General features: G+C 40.0%; 1 protein-coding gene across 2 annotated transcripts in view; it reads right to left on the bottom strand.

Moving 5' to 3' along the window:
• Positions 1-375: 375 nt before the first annotated feature.
• The window catches only part of mboat2a (membrane bound O-acyltransferase domain containing 2a), a 44,613-nt gene continuing 27,047 nt past the window's right edge, over positions 376-17,941 (bottom strand). The window contains exons 1-12 of one of the 2 annotated variants that reach the window (XM_065966263.1): positions 15,769-15,959; positions 15,581-15,658; positions 10,519-10,614; positions 9,383-9,438; positions 7,957-8,011; positions 6,627-6,813; positions 5,668-5,860; positions 4,852-4,955; positions 4,681-4,745; positions 4,333-4,465; positions 3,472-3,623; positions 376-2,934 (exon numbers count right to left, since the gene is read on the bottom strand). In XM_065966263.1, the coding sequence (XP_065822335.1) occupies positions 2,754-2,934; positions 3,472-3,623; positions 4,333-4,465; positions 4,681-4,745; positions 4,852-4,955; positions 5,668-5,860; positions 6,627-6,813; positions 7,957-8,011; positions 9,383-9,438; positions 10,519-10,614; positions 15,581-15,612 (1,254 nt within the window). In that variant the 5' untranslated portion in view covers positions 15,613-15,658; positions 15,769-15,959 and the 3' untranslated portion in view covers positions 376-2,753. Of the gene's footprint in view, positions 2,935-3,471; positions 3,624-4,332; positions 4,466-4,680; positions 4,746-4,851; positions 4,956-5,667; positions 5,861-6,626; positions 6,814-7,956; positions 8,012-9,382; positions 9,439-10,518; positions 10,615-15,580; positions 15,659-15,768; positions 15,960-17,941 lie in introns of those variants that run through there. The other variant, XM_020640710.3, reaches the window with a different exon arrangement.

Genomic DNA, 17,941 nt, shown 5'->3' on the forward strand with positions numbered 1-17,941 from the left:
AAAATCCGCGGCTGGTGCTGTAGTTATATCATAGGCTGCCCACTAACTTGTCTATTTCACAGCAGACATTTTGGCATGCCACAGCAGGGAAGCAAAGCTGTGATTAACATCATTGCGGGTGACCTACCTTGTTACTTGGATTTAAGACATTATTGAACAAATTTCTTTCACTTGGGCTGTTCTTGCTAGTAAGAGTCAATGTTTTTAATGTCTGCCATGAGTTCATTATAGGCCTACTGCAAAAACACAAGTGTTTTTTTATGACAACAATAATCATGATAAATGGGGGGGGGGGGGGGGGGGGAGATTTAAAACATGTTTGCTAATATTAATTTATTTCCCTGGACAAAGAATAAGACATTTTCAATCACCAGCTTTAGTGTTTAAAAATAATTTCTCTTTATTTAGCCACATAAATCAGAATTTTTAATGTACTGTTATACAAATCTTTCAATAAAGTTCCTTCTGACACAAAAATAACCATTATGTTAAACAGGCGCGCGCACACACACATGGACACATGCACACACACAAACACCCGCGGCAGGCACGCGTGCTCACATACACACAAAAACAAGAGGCGCCATCCTTGATTTGGCACTTTGGACATATGGAGCAGTTTGCATTGATCTGCTGGTTTGGGTGGCCATGCATTGCACGAATCGCTTTGTTGTTGTTTTTAAAATGACATCCCCCTTTTCCCTTAAGTGGTCCACACTCGCCTTTCACAGGGCCCAGGCTACACACATACTTGACATGAGACCCAAGACCACATCGACATGTACGGATCACATGAACACTGGTACACACGCACAGTTATGGCAGGAATATGAAAGTGTTAGAAAAAAGGAAATGAAAAAAGGTCCATACTTCAAAGCTCACCTCTGCTGCTTTGTTTTTATATGTGACACAAATGCACTAGATCAATGTTACATTACTGACAAGTTTTGAAAAAAAAATCAACACAAAGTGTTTCTGGTAAGTTGGGATAGAAATCCCCAGACTATTGGATACTTTAAGAAATGTGTAAAAATGTGTGTTTTTTTTGTTATTGTTTAAACTACACTGTGGTGCCTTTTAGGTTGCCTCATCTGCACCTATGTTACACATTTTCTTAAAAAATGTCTCACGAAAAGTACCGTTTCCCATGGGTGAATGTTTGAACTGTTGCATGTTGTAGAGAGTAGAATGGAGGATTTGAAAGGCTTAAGGTGAGTCATGGACCGACACCGCATGAGGAACCAGAGTCTCTTAAACCCAACAGTAAATGCAACCTGAAACATCTCTATTCTAACATAAGTGCACACAATATGAAGAAACGACAATATGCCACAACAGTCCGTCTATGTCTTTGAATTTTGTACAAAAATAATACGATCATGTCACATACATTAAATTACTGTAAATTTCCCCACGACCACACTCAAATTGCACACATGTAATTTGCAGCCTGATAACGGGATGTGCTTTTAATGCACTGTGAATTCAATTGGAAGCTTCTACATTCAATTGATTTGTACATTTTAATGGCGACAAAACCTTTTAAGAAATAACTAAACTTTTGGTAAATGTGGTTATCTGATTAGATTTCTGTGACATCTGTGGAATTTAAGACGATTAACTAAATTACATAAATGTACATGTTAAAAATCCACGGCTTCCCAAATTCATAAATTCTATTATAAACTTTAATTTATTAAATACAGGTATTTTTGGAGACTTTTCCTTCAGAGGCAAGACAATTGTGTGAAGTATACCAACATATAAAAACACACACACACACACACACACACACACACACACACACACACACACACAAAAAGACACCCCTGATCCAAACTGCAGAAATCTTTAAGCAGGAAATGTAAAAATCACAACAGGTTAAATAAGCTCCCTTTGAAACATATGCTTATCTGATGAGTCATGTTTGTGAGGGGAAAAAAAAGCAGCAGATATGAAAAATATAAAAAAGAAACAGAACTCTTCTAAGTAACACTTGAGCTCCTCTTTTAGACTTTCCACTGCTGGAGACGGACACAATCTGAATTCCAGTCTCGACTCTATTTTAGGCAAAGTCCATTCATCCCGGTAAAAATAAAATACAAAGCATTGAGAATTCAAAACGTGTTGTCACAAACATCAACTTACAAATAAACACGTACAATGTGAGTTCCACTCCGCAAAGAATTTTTTTTTTTTTTTTAAAGACATAGAAATCAAACAATGTTTGGAGAATCCTAAGGCCTGTTTGAAATTGGCAGCTGATGATAAAGGTTATGTTTTATTACATGAACACATTTTCTGTTTCCACCTAACAGAGGCTTGTATCCAGACAATGACAAAAACCCTCCACATACTGCACTTGTATCCGTTTCTGTAACCTGACATAACTATGGTGGGACTGCATTTGGGTACCTGCAGCGTGCCATCCAACTCTTACTTCACCAGGCCGGTACATAGAGGGTTTAAGGCAGCTTGGAAGTCTTCATTTCCACTAATGTAATGTAAATAACCACTACCACTCATTAGTTGAAATCCTGGTCTCTTTATCATGTCAGAAGTGAGATTGCTGTTGTCCTTGCTACGAGAAGTTTTTCACAGAGCAGTGAGTTGTGTTTTCTGTCTTTTAGGATTTTCAGAGCGTCCGATATTTGGTTCTTTTGGCGGCTAAACAGACAAGCAACACTCCAAGCCCTCAGTGGTTTCTAGTTGGTCTCAAGTGTTTCTGCTGCTGCTGCCGCTGTCCTGAGTCCTCATGTGGCTTTGTCTTTCTGGTTGCAGTTGTTGTCTGTGCTGTGGTGCTCTATCTGGTTGTCCTGTACACTGTCCTTCTGCAGGCCGTCCTGCTGCTCGTTGGCCTGCCGGCGTCTCGATTTGACAGGCAAGACCAAAACCACCAGGAGACAGAGAAGGTGTAAGCAGTAGTACCAGGACCTGCAGAGACCAAAAAATTTGAATTAGGCACAGTTTTTTTTTTTTTTTTTTTTTAAATCGTGTTAGAGAAATAAAAAAATAAAATACGTTTGTGAACACTTGAAGTCAAATTATAGCTATGGTATTTCTCCATATCCCTGCTACTTCAATGAGTCGGTTTTATGCCCCTGTTAAGCAGCCACGTGCTGATGTACCAGCAGCCCTCATCTGAATGACACTGACCATTGTTCGGCCTTTATTTCATTGCAGCGTCCGAGCGACGTTAAGGCCGCTCGTTTTATTTCCACCTCATCAATCCTCACCATGCTGCGCTCATTAAGCTGCCTCGTTAACAGTTACAGCCCCGACAGGAGGGAACTAGGCTAATGAAAAAGTGTCCATTTCTACTCTGGGCGCCAGTACATTCATTCACATAATCAATACAGCGATACTTTTACAATGCAGCACTTAATGATTACCTTACAGAAAAGAAATGTTTGAATATTCAAGCGCATATTTGACAAATATCAACACTCACATTCAGCCTGATACACATACCTGTAGAATTTAAGTGATGGCCCCACAGCCAATAGGACGAATGGTGCCACTGTGTAGCTGATGGCAACCTGAGTCCATGCCCACGTGATGACATCATAGATCTTTCTATATGAGTCACATACCAGGAAGTATGGTCTGATGTTGTGCCTTATCTAAAAAAAAAAAAAAAAAAAGAGGAAAGGAGACCATCACATGAGTAGCTTTCAAGTAAATGAATCTTTGTGCTGTACGGTGAACTAGACTTGAACTCAACCAAACGACCCAGTTCTTTAAATCTCTCATGGCAGCAGGCATTAACACTATCAATCTGCTCATTTTTGTCTTTTTCCATATAATAACTCTTACGAGAAATCTATCTCTGAACATGTCCGAGTGGCAGTGGACTGTAGTGATAAGTGGGTCAGCGCTCTCCTCATCCTTCTTTAGATAAAGAAGAGAAAGAGAAGTCCCTACACTGCTGCCCTGGCATCATTTCAGTTACTTCAGCCTTTCTATTCCACTGTCTCTACAGAAATATTCTGATTGCACAAGACTAAAGTGAAGAGGTTTACAGAGATTAGTGGTGCTGGCCTAACATTTTAACATGATGTTTAAATGGTATCATTATCCCCTTTTACTCTCCAAAAAGAACTTTTGTTGTGGAATTGTGGGTTTGCTAAGTAGCAGTGATACATGTAAAGAGCTCTTAGACACTTGAAACAAATCAATCTGATTTCCAGACAACATTTTCTATTCCGTCTCGTTATGACGACTGAAAAGCTGCATACAGTGATACATCACTCAAGGATTATGATTTGTATCTGTGTGACCGTATCTGAGAAAGAAACACTCATTATGGACAGAGAAGGTGTCAGTACTCACTGCTCGTGCAGCCATCGTCATGACAATGCCAGTGAGGAAGGTCAGATAGTAGCCGGGGTACACCCCGTGCCACATGGCTGACAGCAGGAAAGTGGCAGCTGTGGGGTTGATGGTAGAGCGCTCGTAGCAAACCCTGGGGAGAGAAAAAAAAACAATACTGTGTGATTGAGTGTACTCTTGGATAAAGCTTGTACATTTGCAAACAATCACAAACTATTTATTTTTTTATCGTGAAACCAAATGTAGTTTTTGTGAAGTGTGATTTAAACCTGAATGCAAAACTTCTTATTTGCAATTGCATGCAACATTTCAGCAGCCCACACAGCACTACAACCTGAATGCATTTACCTTTTGAGCCAAAGGGCTGTCTGGATATTCCAGTTGTCAAGGAAACTCTTGAAACTGGTGGCAAACTGAAGAGAAAAAAAAAAAGAAGACCCATATACATGTACACATGTTTTAATGAAAAAATGCCTTTATCTGGATACAACAGGCTTCATAAAAAAAAAAGAGCCTTACCTCAATATCCAGAATTCTGAGATTTGATATCAGGTCCCACCGTGGGGAGCCATCTTTGTTGTAACCATTGAAGCCGAATCCTGCGGCGTTATTGATAGCATCAGCTGCAGGAGAAAGGAACAAATGTTTCTGAATACAAGAGCAGCAACACTAACAGATGACAGCAGCTCCACTGTCTTAGAATACATTACTTTGTGCAGCAATGACAGAAACAGATGGAGATAGAGCATCACATGAATTTGTCATCGGTAACAATGAAGAGATGCAGTTTCCAAATGAGCACTAGATGGCACTATTACATCAGCAAAAAAATGTTAATACACAAGAGTGAGGGCTTTTTGTCAACATATTGGAAAGTTTTTTTTTTTTTTTTTTAAATCAAATAATTCAAACGCAGAACAGCTCACTGAGTGTAAACCCCTCAGATTAGAAGACACTGGATTCTAACAAAGTAATAACACATGCACAAACAAAATACACAATTGTTTTCGTCCTCCAAGTCTCAAGACTCCTCTAGGAAGAAAAGGAAGGTTTCCAGTTTAAGTTGCTTATCATAAGGAGGGGAACATGGACACACAGAAGCAATTTCTACTTTCTACTTTCAAGGGTAACTCAATGTCAGACTTATGATATCTTTTCTTCACATCTGACCAAAAGCTGTGTTTCTGAAAAGAAAAATAGTCTCCACCCAGAGATTAGCTTGAACTGTTTTCTGCACTCTACACACATTCATTCTGAAACTGGTGTTTTTCAAGCTTCTGTTGTTTTTGATTTGCCAGCATTTGAAATAAATAAGAAATTGGAAGTCTAACCCACCAAGAGTCCAGACAAAGTAGTACTTGGGCCTCAGAGCAAGCATGGCCAGGTAAAGGTAGATAACCTGCAGGTAGAACGGCGTGGTGCTGACAAACTCGTCATCGATGGCGTGCTCCACGGGGAGCAGCTGGCACAGCGACAGATAGATGCCCAGAGAGATGGCACATGTGCACAGCTTGGAGATGACGTCATTCTGGTGGAGGGAGAGAGAGAAAAAAAAAACAATGTGATACAAAGAAATACGTCCAGTTATATGATATATCATCAAGAACTAAAACTAGCACTTAACTGTTTAATATGCCTTGAGGTTACCTTGAGGTTGACTCAATACATTATTTTCTCCTCTGATCAAAACATACTTCAATATTGGAGCGCATTTAAATTATTAATCCATATTACAGTAAAAAAAAAAAAACACACAAGTAACCTTGAAGCGAAGACATTTGAGTCATTAAATGGTCCATAATGTGTCAGTCATTGCTTCTCTAAAGGTAATGAAACGCATTATAGGTGCCCTGCATCTCTTTTAAACAGGTCTATAACCTATTTTTTTTAAAGATATTTTGGGCCTTTATTGGGCAGGAGAGCTGAAGAGCGGCAGGAATTGTTGGGAGGAGAGAGTGTGGGATGACATGCACGCACCAAAGGGTCGAGGTCGTATTTGAACCCACTGCCCCCGCGATCAAAAGGACTATGGCCTCTGTACAAGTATCCACTAGGCTATCCAGTGTCCACAATGAGGTCTACATTTCAAACCCACATATGTATTCACAGGAGAATTCCATTGATTCCCTTTGTGATATAATACCCGTTTATTTAGTCACTTCTTATGACAGCTTAAAGCATTTTCGTTTTTTTTCTGTCCACTGTAGCTCATAATGCAGATCTATTCCACCATAAAACTTGCAGACTTGATATTACACACACACTTTTATTGAGTAATGAAAGCTGTGCTCTACCTTGGGAGAGGGTTCACTCTGCTTGTACTTCCCGTTCTCTTTGCCGTTGGCATTCTCCTGGTGGCGTGGCTGGTAGCCCGTGCCTTCGATGAAGGCCATGTAGTCGTTGTATGAGCAGGTGGGGCCTGCCAGGATGCCCATGAAGTTACAGTTGTAGCTCAGGTACTCCAGCAGGCTTGGCATCCGCCTGGCAGGGTCACAGAGAAGTGACACAAGCAGAAATAAAAGGATAAAATTGGAAATTAGAGGGTGTAGATATGTAGTGCAGCAGTAACCAATCTTTTTTTAGAAGACAGCACAATAGGATATGAGACAGAATACCATATGGGATGGATGGCTTCCTGACTTCTGGTATACTTCAAACTTTATGAATGAACGAATGGTTCTTTTAATTTTTCATGTCTGGCCTCATCTTTTATGGGTTATTCAGACACAGTTAAAGAAAACATGAATCAGTTAAAGAAAACATGATTTCCTAAAGCCATCACACTGACACAAAATGAATAAAAGAAAAAAAATGATACAAAGATAAAGTTAACAATTCAACATCAAATCACTGACTCAATAAATACCTCATACAAAAAATAAATTGGCGTTATTCAAATTGTCTTGTAGTGATGCTAAAAAGTTTTTGCAACAATTTTGTAAAGATGCCTTTCATTCTGCTTTGTCTTCCATCCGTATATTCAGCTATTCACATATTAAATCCATATTAGATCATAGTAGCAATTTATCTCCACAGGGAAAGTCCCTGCACCTAATCTGCACCATCATCACCAATAGTAACTGTCAGGGAATGAAATCTGCAATTGCATTGCAGGATAAATGGTGGAAGGGCATTCCTGTAATACAGGTCACACTGCAGTAGTGTGAATGAGTGGTATCCTGGATACCGAGTGCCTAAAAACTGCTTGACAACGCCAAAGAGAGAGCTGAACAATTGGGACGGTGTGGTGATTTCCTCTGCAGATAGCAACGACGCCTTTGTTAGAATGAAAGACAATCACTTCTTTCAGACCATTTCCAGCTTTTCATTCAACCTGATTTACTGCACATTGCACAAGTTTACTTTTTTGTACCTTTTGCACAATTTAGAATTTATTACTGTAAATATTATTTATCTTATTTTTACCTCATTTTATTTCATCTATTTTATCTTATCTTATTTTACCTTATTTCGGTTGTATTGCACCGCGGGACGGAGACAAACGCAATTTCGATTCCACTGTACGTCTGGCATATTTTGAAATTGACAATAAAGTTGACTTTGACTTTGACTTTAATTGCACCCATCTTCTGAAGCAGTAAAAAACATACCTGAGTCACATACCTGATAGCGAGGTAATTCTGGCTGGGAGTCAGCTGCACATCTCGCTTGGTCAAACCTACAGATGAACCCAAACAGACACGTGTCACATTCATTAAAAAGGTCCTGTAATCCAGACACAGGAACAACGAGAAAGGAAGTTATGAAAGCCATACATTTTTCAGCTGAGTTAGCAGGAGGTGACTTTGGACCACTTCCTTACTTAGTGCATCACCACACATGAAACATCTGCTCATTTAAGACACTCCATATGACACGAGTTTAGTCAGAAAGCCTAGGTGTTACAGGCTGGACGGTATGTGCAGGGCCAGCGGGGGAGAACAGCACTGTGGGTATGAGCATGTCTGAGTGTGTGTGTGTGTGTGTGTGTATGTGGGACTCCCACTGTGTCTCGCAATGGGAATTCACAGACTGGGACACCAATATGAATCTGTTGCAGGATTAATACAAGAGTGTTCAAAGACGTAACGACAGAGAAGCTTCGTTACAGCCCTGATGCAAAATCTGAAAAGGGAATAAAAAATATTCACTGAGCCTGTAACAACACTTAAAGCTGGAATATCAGAAGTCCCTTTGAAGTATTTAACTGTACAAAGAGTTAGCTAAATACTCCGCAGTGTGTGTCTGTATGTGCAAAAACAGCAGGTAGTTGTCAGGGTGTGACGGTTCTCTTGGGTTGGGGATTACGGTCTTAGTTTCTCATTAGACTAACAGTTGGGAAGAGAATCAGTGACATGAACAGAATTTAAAGCTCTTCACTTTGCATGCACACACCAACGCACACTCCCACACACAAACCGCGACTACGTTACCGATTGTGTTCGGTTTAGAAAATCCCATAGTGACTTAAGACTCCCAAGACGGAGAAAGATAAAACATCATAATCGTCTCAATCTGTAAGCTTCTCTGATTCGCCATCACTCTTGATTTTTTTTTTTTTGTGTCAGGTCTCCATCTTTCCTTTTTTTTGTTTGGCTTGTTAACATTTGTTTTGTTTTCAGTGATGGCAGAACATCCTCCGTTTAAAGATTTAGCTTTACTGTCTAATGTTTGACAGTGTTCAGTTGTGTTTTAAGTCAGCCATTAAACTGTTACTGAGAACGAGAGAGAGAGAGAGAGAGAGAGAGAGAGAGAGAGAGAGAGAGAGAGAGAGAGAGAGAGAGAGAGAGCGCTCCATTACATAACCGTGTGCAAGCTCTGTTTCTGGTTCACTAGTCCATTGGCAGAACTGACTACTGGGCCTCGGAAAAGCTGCCATGTGATCTGTTTTTAAACCCCAAAGAGAACTGCACCATTTCCACTTCTGTCACATCTGCCACCTCTTTTCTCTCAGAGAGGATGGACACACACACACACACACACACAAAACACACAAACACACACATGCTGAAAACACAAATGCTTGAGAGACAATTGGTCCTCTTCTTACCGTCATGTATTTCAAATGCCAAGCTTGTAATCTTCTGTGTTATAACCATCATGGGCCTGAAACAGAGCAATCAGACAGAAATAGAAAATGTCAATTCATATTGTGAAGTTGAAAAAAAAAAAAAAACAGGCAGCACGTACCACCAGCTCATCATTTTCTTTGTTTTTCTCGCAACATTACCTCCTTTTTGAAAGCTTGGTTCTTTAAGTTGAGTAGATGTTATCATTTTAAGACTACTAGCCAAAATGGAATAAATGTTTTGGGTGCATTATTCAACTAGTGGCCGTTTCATGGAGCTATGATAGAAACAGTGTCAGCTGTCGTATTATTTTCACAATGGGATATTTCCTGGGGAGTAACTGCAGGCATTTTTTCTCACTTCCTGTACCTATTATTCCTGTTCTCTATTTTGTTCAGGCCAATTCTGGTCACATGCTACTCACAGAGCCCTCTGAACATTCTCTACTAAAAGAACACTAAAACTGCTATCTTTTGATTTAACAACCATCTTATAAACAAAATGTTACTGATTCTACATCAGACAGTCAATTTTCCAAAATAGTTTACTACATGCAATCTGCTGGTGGTGTAGGGTTAAGATACAGAATCAAGCAATCTTCCAGAGATTTTGTCTTTTAATAAAAAAAAAAAATTATGAAGAAAATTAAGGTATTTCTGGTCTATTGTAACCGAGCACATTTGGCTACAAGGAACCTGCTTTACATCACTTTCACAAGAACAGAGGGACAGCAAATGAGGTGGCTGAAGTAGGGAAATATCTGCCCTCTCAGAGGCAGTATGGGTTTGCATTGGGTTGCTAAGCAACAAGCCACCCCCACTCACCCTGCTGGGAGTGCAGGCTGTCTGCTTAAATTGTCAGACAGTCTGGTGGAGTGGGAACCAACCAGGAGAAACTACAGGCGCTATCGACATCCTCTTGCAGACACACTGCTGTGAGCACTCTTCTGTCGGTTTAGCTCAGACTGGTTGAGACATTTCAAATATACCTCTGATTCTTACTAGTTGCTTCTCTTTTAAAAGCCTTCTTTTTTTTCTACAAATAAGCTGTCAAAATTAATACCAGTGGATGTCCAAAAAATAATAATAAAAAGCTCTTTGGTTTATGTGTAGCTTACCCTGTGAAATCTGCAGAGTACATGCCATAGTCAAACACATAGACTCGTGTGATCTGACATGAAATCAGGTAGCCAAGTGTCACGATGAAGCAGTACCTGAAAGGAGAAAGGAAGAGAAAAAAAAAAAAGGGGAATTGAATTATAGTAGTTTGCACGAATATATGTGAACGTATGTAAAAACGCGGCAATGAAGGGCTACATACAACAACGAGATCTTTTTAGCATAATGTTTGTTGTAACATCTGTTGCGATTTAATCAACACACGGATATGGATTCATGCAGAAACTGTGAATATTTATCCTCGGAGTCCAGGCCATGAAGAATAAATCTAGTCCATCTCATAGTTCTCATATCTGTGGCAGAACAAAGACTTTGTTGATGTACAGTACAAAAGACAGACACCGCTGCAACAGGAAAAATTAGAGGGGGTTAAAACTTGGACAAAAGAGCAGAGGAGACTCCAGCAGAAAGTCAGTGTCAGTGGTCTGAGAGAGAAGACAAGGCAACCTTTCAACAGAAGACCAAAGACAAAAAGCATCACTTAGGCCTGTTGTACAAAGCTGTCGCAGAGTCAGCCCAGGTCAGAGCTAGCTTTCTGCTAGTATGCCTCTGCTGCTGCCAACAATAAGAGGATTGTGCTGCTCTGAGAAGGAATACAACACACAGGCCAGAGCGAGGCTGCACTACTGATGAGACACAACAGGGCCTCTAGATTCAGAGAGCTTACTGTATGTGTGTGCAGTCTAGGACTCAGCCAAGACACCCTCTGATCGCTACTGCCGAGCATTTGTAACGCAGAATAGAAAGCTCTCACGCTGAAGCCATGGGATTTATTTCCAGCCCTTAAAAAGATCTTTTACTCCAAAAACTCACATCCTCCTTTTTAATCACATTACACCCAGCAGAGGCAGAGTAGGCACCGTGTGAAGAGGAGGTAATTATAATACAATTCTGTTATGTGCTTAGTGAGTTGTGCGTTTGTATCCAACCCACACTTGTCATGTTTTGCAGAGCACACAATATTTTTCTTGGGAGGCTACGCAGCGCTTTACAAAAGGCCCCCATATTCCCAGAACAGCCCTAAAGCAACAAGGCTCATCAAAATGTGCAGCTTAATATTTGACAGACAGAGAGATAGACAGACAGGATATGTGGTAAGAGCAGGGCAGGCATGACAAGCTATTTGCCCTGGTATTTATCTTACATTGTCCACTATCACCGTCTCGTATGTTTTTAGAGATATGAAAGTTTTAAGGAGCAGCTGAATAAGCATTGTCCATCACTGAACATGAACCATGACCTTAGTGACCTTGATGGCAAAAAAAGATGTATTTTTGTCTGTATCCTCAAAGGTTTCACCAAAGACCCCAAGAGGCATCTTTAGACCCCTTTCCTACCATTTTTTTTTTTTTTTACCTGGTAGTCCCAAATATCTGTTGCATTTATGTGATTTAATCAAACAGAAAAAAGACCTTAAACATGCCAGTTTTTAAATGTTCAATCACTGTTAGCTAGTCCCATAATGGGACTGAAATTAAAGCTGTTGTCATGTATGCACTTCAGAAAGTCTCTAGAATATTTCAGGACCGGCTGCCCTTGAAATTTTCCAAAGTGTTGGTTCATATTCATCCCTCAAATTTGCAATTTTTCAACTACTACTTACAGTTACTACTTGCAACTACTACTCCCCTGTAATGTCTTCAATGTGAATGTCACAGAGGCATGACGGTTGGACAAAGTCGCCCCGCGCTTGTGCCGCCGTTGAAAGTAGTAACGGAGGCATAACAGTGGCGAGCCGGGGTCACTGTAACGCAGCATTTTACTGAAACAAGTGATTTCCAGTTGCATAACAATACAGCAAAGAAACAATTCACACAGCTTTGAAAATTTGCTTTGCATTAAACCAAACACGTCTGGCAGATGTCTCCTTAGCTTGAGCACACAGAATAAATATATTCAAAAAGGTAAGCAAACAAACGTTTCAACTGAAAGTTTTCTGTTGACTCTTTTTCCATTTACAATCCTCAGCAGCATCCCCATTCCACCAGGATCAGCCTTCTCTACAGGCAGCGACCAGCTGCAGTCATCAGTGAGCATACGAGCTAAAAGTGCTGCCGCAGCTATATTTGCAATGTGGCCAACAGGGATCCTGTCTTTATCCTCATCTGATTTGTGTTTGTGGGATTCGCAGTTCAGAGGGGGTTGTTATATTTCCACTCGCAGCGTCAGACGGAGTCCAGGACTAAAAGCAGGCCGGTCTCCCACTGAGGGACAGAAGTAGACAGGTTGAGGTGTAAACAAGGAGCCACACAGAAGCTGCAGGTACGCATATAAACACTGGACACGGTGTGATGAAAATGAAAAAAATAAAACTAGCTGGCTATAAATAAATCCCAAAGCTCCAGGACCTCTCTCAAAGGTTGTGTACACATAGTAAACACCTAGAGGCAGACTTCATGCTTGCTCAGATGCACACACAGATGCAGAGGAAATTTCCATCTGTTCAGCATGCAACTGTGAGGAAATATGCACACTCACAGTGACGCTATCGCACCCAAACAAATATGATTTCTAATTACATTGCATGCTTTACAGATAAAGTAAAATATCCCAATTTTATGTATTTGAAGATATATGTTGGTATATTATTAAATGAGAAGCTAGTCTAACATAGAAGTGCTCATTTTTAATGCCCTTGTGCTAAAAAAAAAAAAAAAAGTGTCTGCCCTGACTTTGTGTTCTTTGGCTGCTGGGTAAACATCGAGAAGGAGAAGTCTCATCAGTCAGCAGTTTCAAACTTGTCCACTTAGCAGACCCTCATTGCTTCAGGTGAGAAACAGCAAAACACGATAAGAAACATGGAACCTGGAGACTAAAGAACAACTTGAAAACACATTGTTCAGCTCAAGCTCAACACCCTGTCCATTCTGATTTCTTATGCAATCAAAGACGGTTCACCTGGCAGGTCCCCACATCCGAACTTTCAATGAGGTAACGCGAGAGGGAAAGTGAGAGGTCCCGAGCTGCACGAGAGTGAACAGTCTGAAATGTGATGCCTCACAATGAACAACAGTGCATCTAGTGCCATACTAAGCTGCATTCCCACAGTCCAGAGAAAAAGAGATTTTAACAACTCAATAAAGCCGTCAAAACTGCACTCACTGTACACCCCCCCCCCTCCCCCCTCCCCCCCAAAGGTCGTGTATAGTGAGTAAACAGATTTGTTTTTCTGTTTGTTGTTCTCCCACAGTGCACTGCTCCTGGGACTGTGTTCTTATACTCAAGTATTGTTTCAGAAAAAAATTAAAACTTTTGTCACTGCTGCAAGAAAGTCCCCACAGAGTTAAGTGTTATTTGAGGTTCTATTTTCATCATTATACTAGTAATACATAATACTAGTATAAGTAAAGGTTACGGGGTGTTAAGTAATCGGGTTAAAACATAGTGAGGAGGAGTCAGCTTACTCGCTGATGGCAAAGAACAAGAGAAAAACAGAGAGCAAGAGGAAACTGAATCCGCCCCTTAATGTAGACAAATACCCAAAGACGGAAAAACATGAAGAAGAAGACGAAGGCGATGCAGAAGAAGAAGGAGAAGTTAGGCACTTAATACAGCAGTATGTCAAATTAAGACATGTACATTTTTATATCAACAGGTAGTAATTTTATATAAAGCAGGAGACTGTGTAGACAAAGGGAACCACAATAAGTCGGATTGACACATTTATATACAGAAGTATAAAATGTCTTGACGTATTCAAAAGGCTAGGCTACCTAAGCAACCAACTCCAGCTTCAAAGAGCAGATACAATGGGTTACACACTGGCCAGAAGCCAAAGCACAGAGCCCCAGCACTCTCTCAACCGGTTGCTGCCTGTGATTATCATTTGTTAGACAAAACTTGAGGCAGTGGGTTCAACGCCCTCTGCAAACATGAACATGTCAGGGCACCCTGCCCCTGTGCTTTCCCTCCACTCTGCCCCCTGAGCTACACACCTATATCCAGGAGGGATGGGTCTGAACTTCATCTCTATGTGCAGTGCTTCAGACGTGTGTTCGGTTTTGCTCGGAGTGACACAGCCATGGATTTCAGTTTCAGAAGCGCGGCAGCGAAGAGTGAGCAGACGGTGCTTATCTAGCGAGGCTAAAAGCACACTAATGCTGTTTGTAGAGGGTTAAACTTCCAGGAATAAACCTGAAATGACTTCTTCTGGGTTGTTTTGTTTTTTTTGTTGTTTTTTTTGCTCCATGTTTAAATTTCATTTTCTAGGCTAGATAAACATGACATTGCATTTAAGGCCACTGCTTTTCTGTCATCTGGATTTTAAACCCTTCTTCTTCTTCTTCTGAGGAGGAGGAGGAGGAGGAGGAGGAGGAGGAGGAGGAGGAGGAGGAGGAGAAGTGCATTTGCGATGAATGTTTCGTTAGGATCTATTTTAAGCAACATCCCCCGGGAAGGAAACATCTACTGTTTACACCTGCTCTCATAACCTTGAAATCTGGTAAAAATATCATCAGAGACAATGCAGTTGTTTTTTTTTTTTTGTGTCTCTCTCCCTCTCTCTCTCTCTTTCTCTCTCTGTCTGTGTGTGTGTATGCTTTCATGCATGTGTGTCTTGATGATGAGCCATGGTCACAGATGGAAGCCTCGGGGCACATTCATCATCGTGACCCTGGTTTTGTATGCTTCAAAAACACAGACAAAAGAACGAAGACGCCAACGGAAAGATTGATCCAACTGTAATTGTGGAGCATTTTCATTGCATCTTGGCGTCTAATGTGAATTTTTCTGAGAAGACCTAGGTTAACCGACTTCAACAAAAAATGCACACATTATTAAGACATTTTTGTTGAAGTCGGTTAACCTAGGTCTTCTCAGAAAGTGTGCACTCGCCCTTTCAGGCTTATCAAAAGGGGGAAATGATGAGGCTTCTTGCAGTTCTGTGTATTTTTGATGCTTCCAGAAACCATGGCTTGAGTATCAGTAAACACATTGTAACATTGGCTTCAGTATCAGTAAACACATTGTACATATTTGAATTTATGCTCCACTTGAACTTACTTGTGCATGTTCTCCAAGCCAGCGAAGACCATGACACTGTAGGACAGACCGCTCTGCACCAGGAAGTGGAGGGAATACCTGCAGAGAGACAGACGCCATACGTTGATGATAAGTTTGTCATTTTAATGGAAAACAAACACACTCCCCCATGCGACTTCCTTACTCATCTGTATTCAAGCTTTATTTACCCTTTGTATTACTGTCCACATCCTGCTTTGACGTCTCACACAGTCATAAGAAGAGGAAATAGCAGCATGTCGAAACCAAGGTCACGCCATCGGCCATATGAAACCGAACCTTTGAACCACTAATGAGTCATCTCCAGTCACAGGCTCAAACAGAAACAGTCACCATTACACTATGTTCAATGCAAGATTCGATGCAAGATTCCTCATACCGCGCCCTCACAGCAAAATTCTCCCATGTAGCAAAAAAAAAAAAAAAAAAAAAAAAGGGCACACAGACTCGCACAAGCACAAGCACGTTTAAGCAAAATCAGCTGCAGCTACCAGATGGGTCTTTGAAGGGCACAGTGTGTTAGACTAGCGACGTCATCGGGCCCTCCAGGTGAGGGGAGACGTCACGACGTGTTAGCAGTGAGTCAACAGAGATGGCAAGGGCAGCGGGGGTTGGCAGGGGAACAATGCACTACAAGCGGGGTGCATTAAATGAGCTGGTCAGCTAATAAATGGGTTAAGAATGCAGTAAAGAAAATAAAGAATAGGCAAACATTGTTTCTAGCTTGTGATGCATTTGATAACCACAGACACTAAATGTCTACAAAACTTCAATAACACAGTCTCCTTTGACTTTGGTTTAAAGGAGTCTGAAAAATAAACTACTAAAAGCGCTTTCCTGTGATTATCGTGTTACATTAAATATTTATCATGCAAGACGAAGCCAAGAACAATAAATACTAAACACTTGTAAAAGGTCTTTTAGAGATATTTAAAGCAGTTTAAGCTCTTTTAATCACTGTGGTGTATAACACTGTTTTGCAGGCGTTTACAGACATAAACTTAATTCAGCAATTGTTTGGCTCATTTGGACAAATAGGATGTCTCGGTCAAACTGAGTGACTTTTTTTTTCCCCTTTTTTTTTTTTTTTACAGTAGAACATTTTCAAAAAGCATGTTTTGCTGCCCAATAAATCTGCACCCATTCACAGCTCAGTGACTTCAGTAGAGTCTGTTCATTCCTAACTTTCACTTCCTTCATTGTTTTAACCAAATGATATTTTTGTACTGCCAGATGTGATCTGTTAAAATGTTCTCATTTTAAAATGTGAAAAAAAACCTTGTAACAGTTTATTATTAAGGAGTAAACATAAATGGAGGGATACATTTTTCAGGAGTGGGAATGACAATTTGTCATCTTATATTGACGAATCTAGGATGTTTATATTTAAATGTCTGTTTTACAAAAGGTGAAATATTACAACCTTTTTCTTCATGCAAAAATAACATTTACCAACACTTATCAACAGTGGTTTACAGATGTCTTCCATTTAAAGATATAAGTCACATCTGTTACAGTATAAACATAAGTGATCAAAGATATCTACAATTAAATATCCACACGTTGTGTTTCATTTCCAACAATTCAATTCAAGATATATTTAGCATTTGAGAACTATCACTCCATCAGCCTTATTCATTTCTATATGTTATTTAAGCAAACACATTGTGATAAGTGGAAAGTCCTTTGTTAATAGCCATAATTTCATTCTGATTTGTCTCAGAAGAATAACAGATAAGTGAAATTTAAATGAAACATGTGATTTTAAGTTTCACTGGTTACTAAAAAAATTCAGATATCTGACATCTGCAGTCACCTTATTCATAGTTTAAATCACAGACAGCCACATCAATGATTTCATTTTCTCAAATCAAAATTGGATATTAAATATTGTCTTAAATCCTCAAATTCTTTTTGATGAGATCTGAAAAGTGAGAACAAAAGTAGTTTTCTACAATCCACATCTTTTGAGATTTTAGGTACCAATAACTGAAACGTATTCTACTGCAGGGTGAGCTTTATAAAATCATTGCAACTAATAAAAAGAGATTATGGAAACATCTTCTTAGAATAATAACAAATTACTTTGGAATTAACCTTTCACCTTGGACATGGCTTTTGTGAGAATGACTACAGTTCAAACTGATATTATTGAGTATTTGTTGGCATCTGTATTTACTTCCTCTATTGATTAAATGTTGTAAACAACATTTCTGGTGGTGTAATGCCATGCTCTAGCTGATCGTCCTTTTGATTCAGGGCATAAATTATGCAACATCATCTCTCTCAGACACAACAAACAACCTGATCCTGCAGCTCACCGCCGGCTGCATCACGTACGAG

The sequence above is a fragment of the Labrus bergylta genome, chromosome 18, assembly GCF_963930695.1.
Source record: "Labrus bergylta chromosome 18, fLabBer1.1, whole genome shotgun sequence".
Lineage (NCBI taxonomy): Eukaryota > Metazoa > Chordata > Actinopteri > Labriformes > Labridae > Labrus > Labrus bergylta.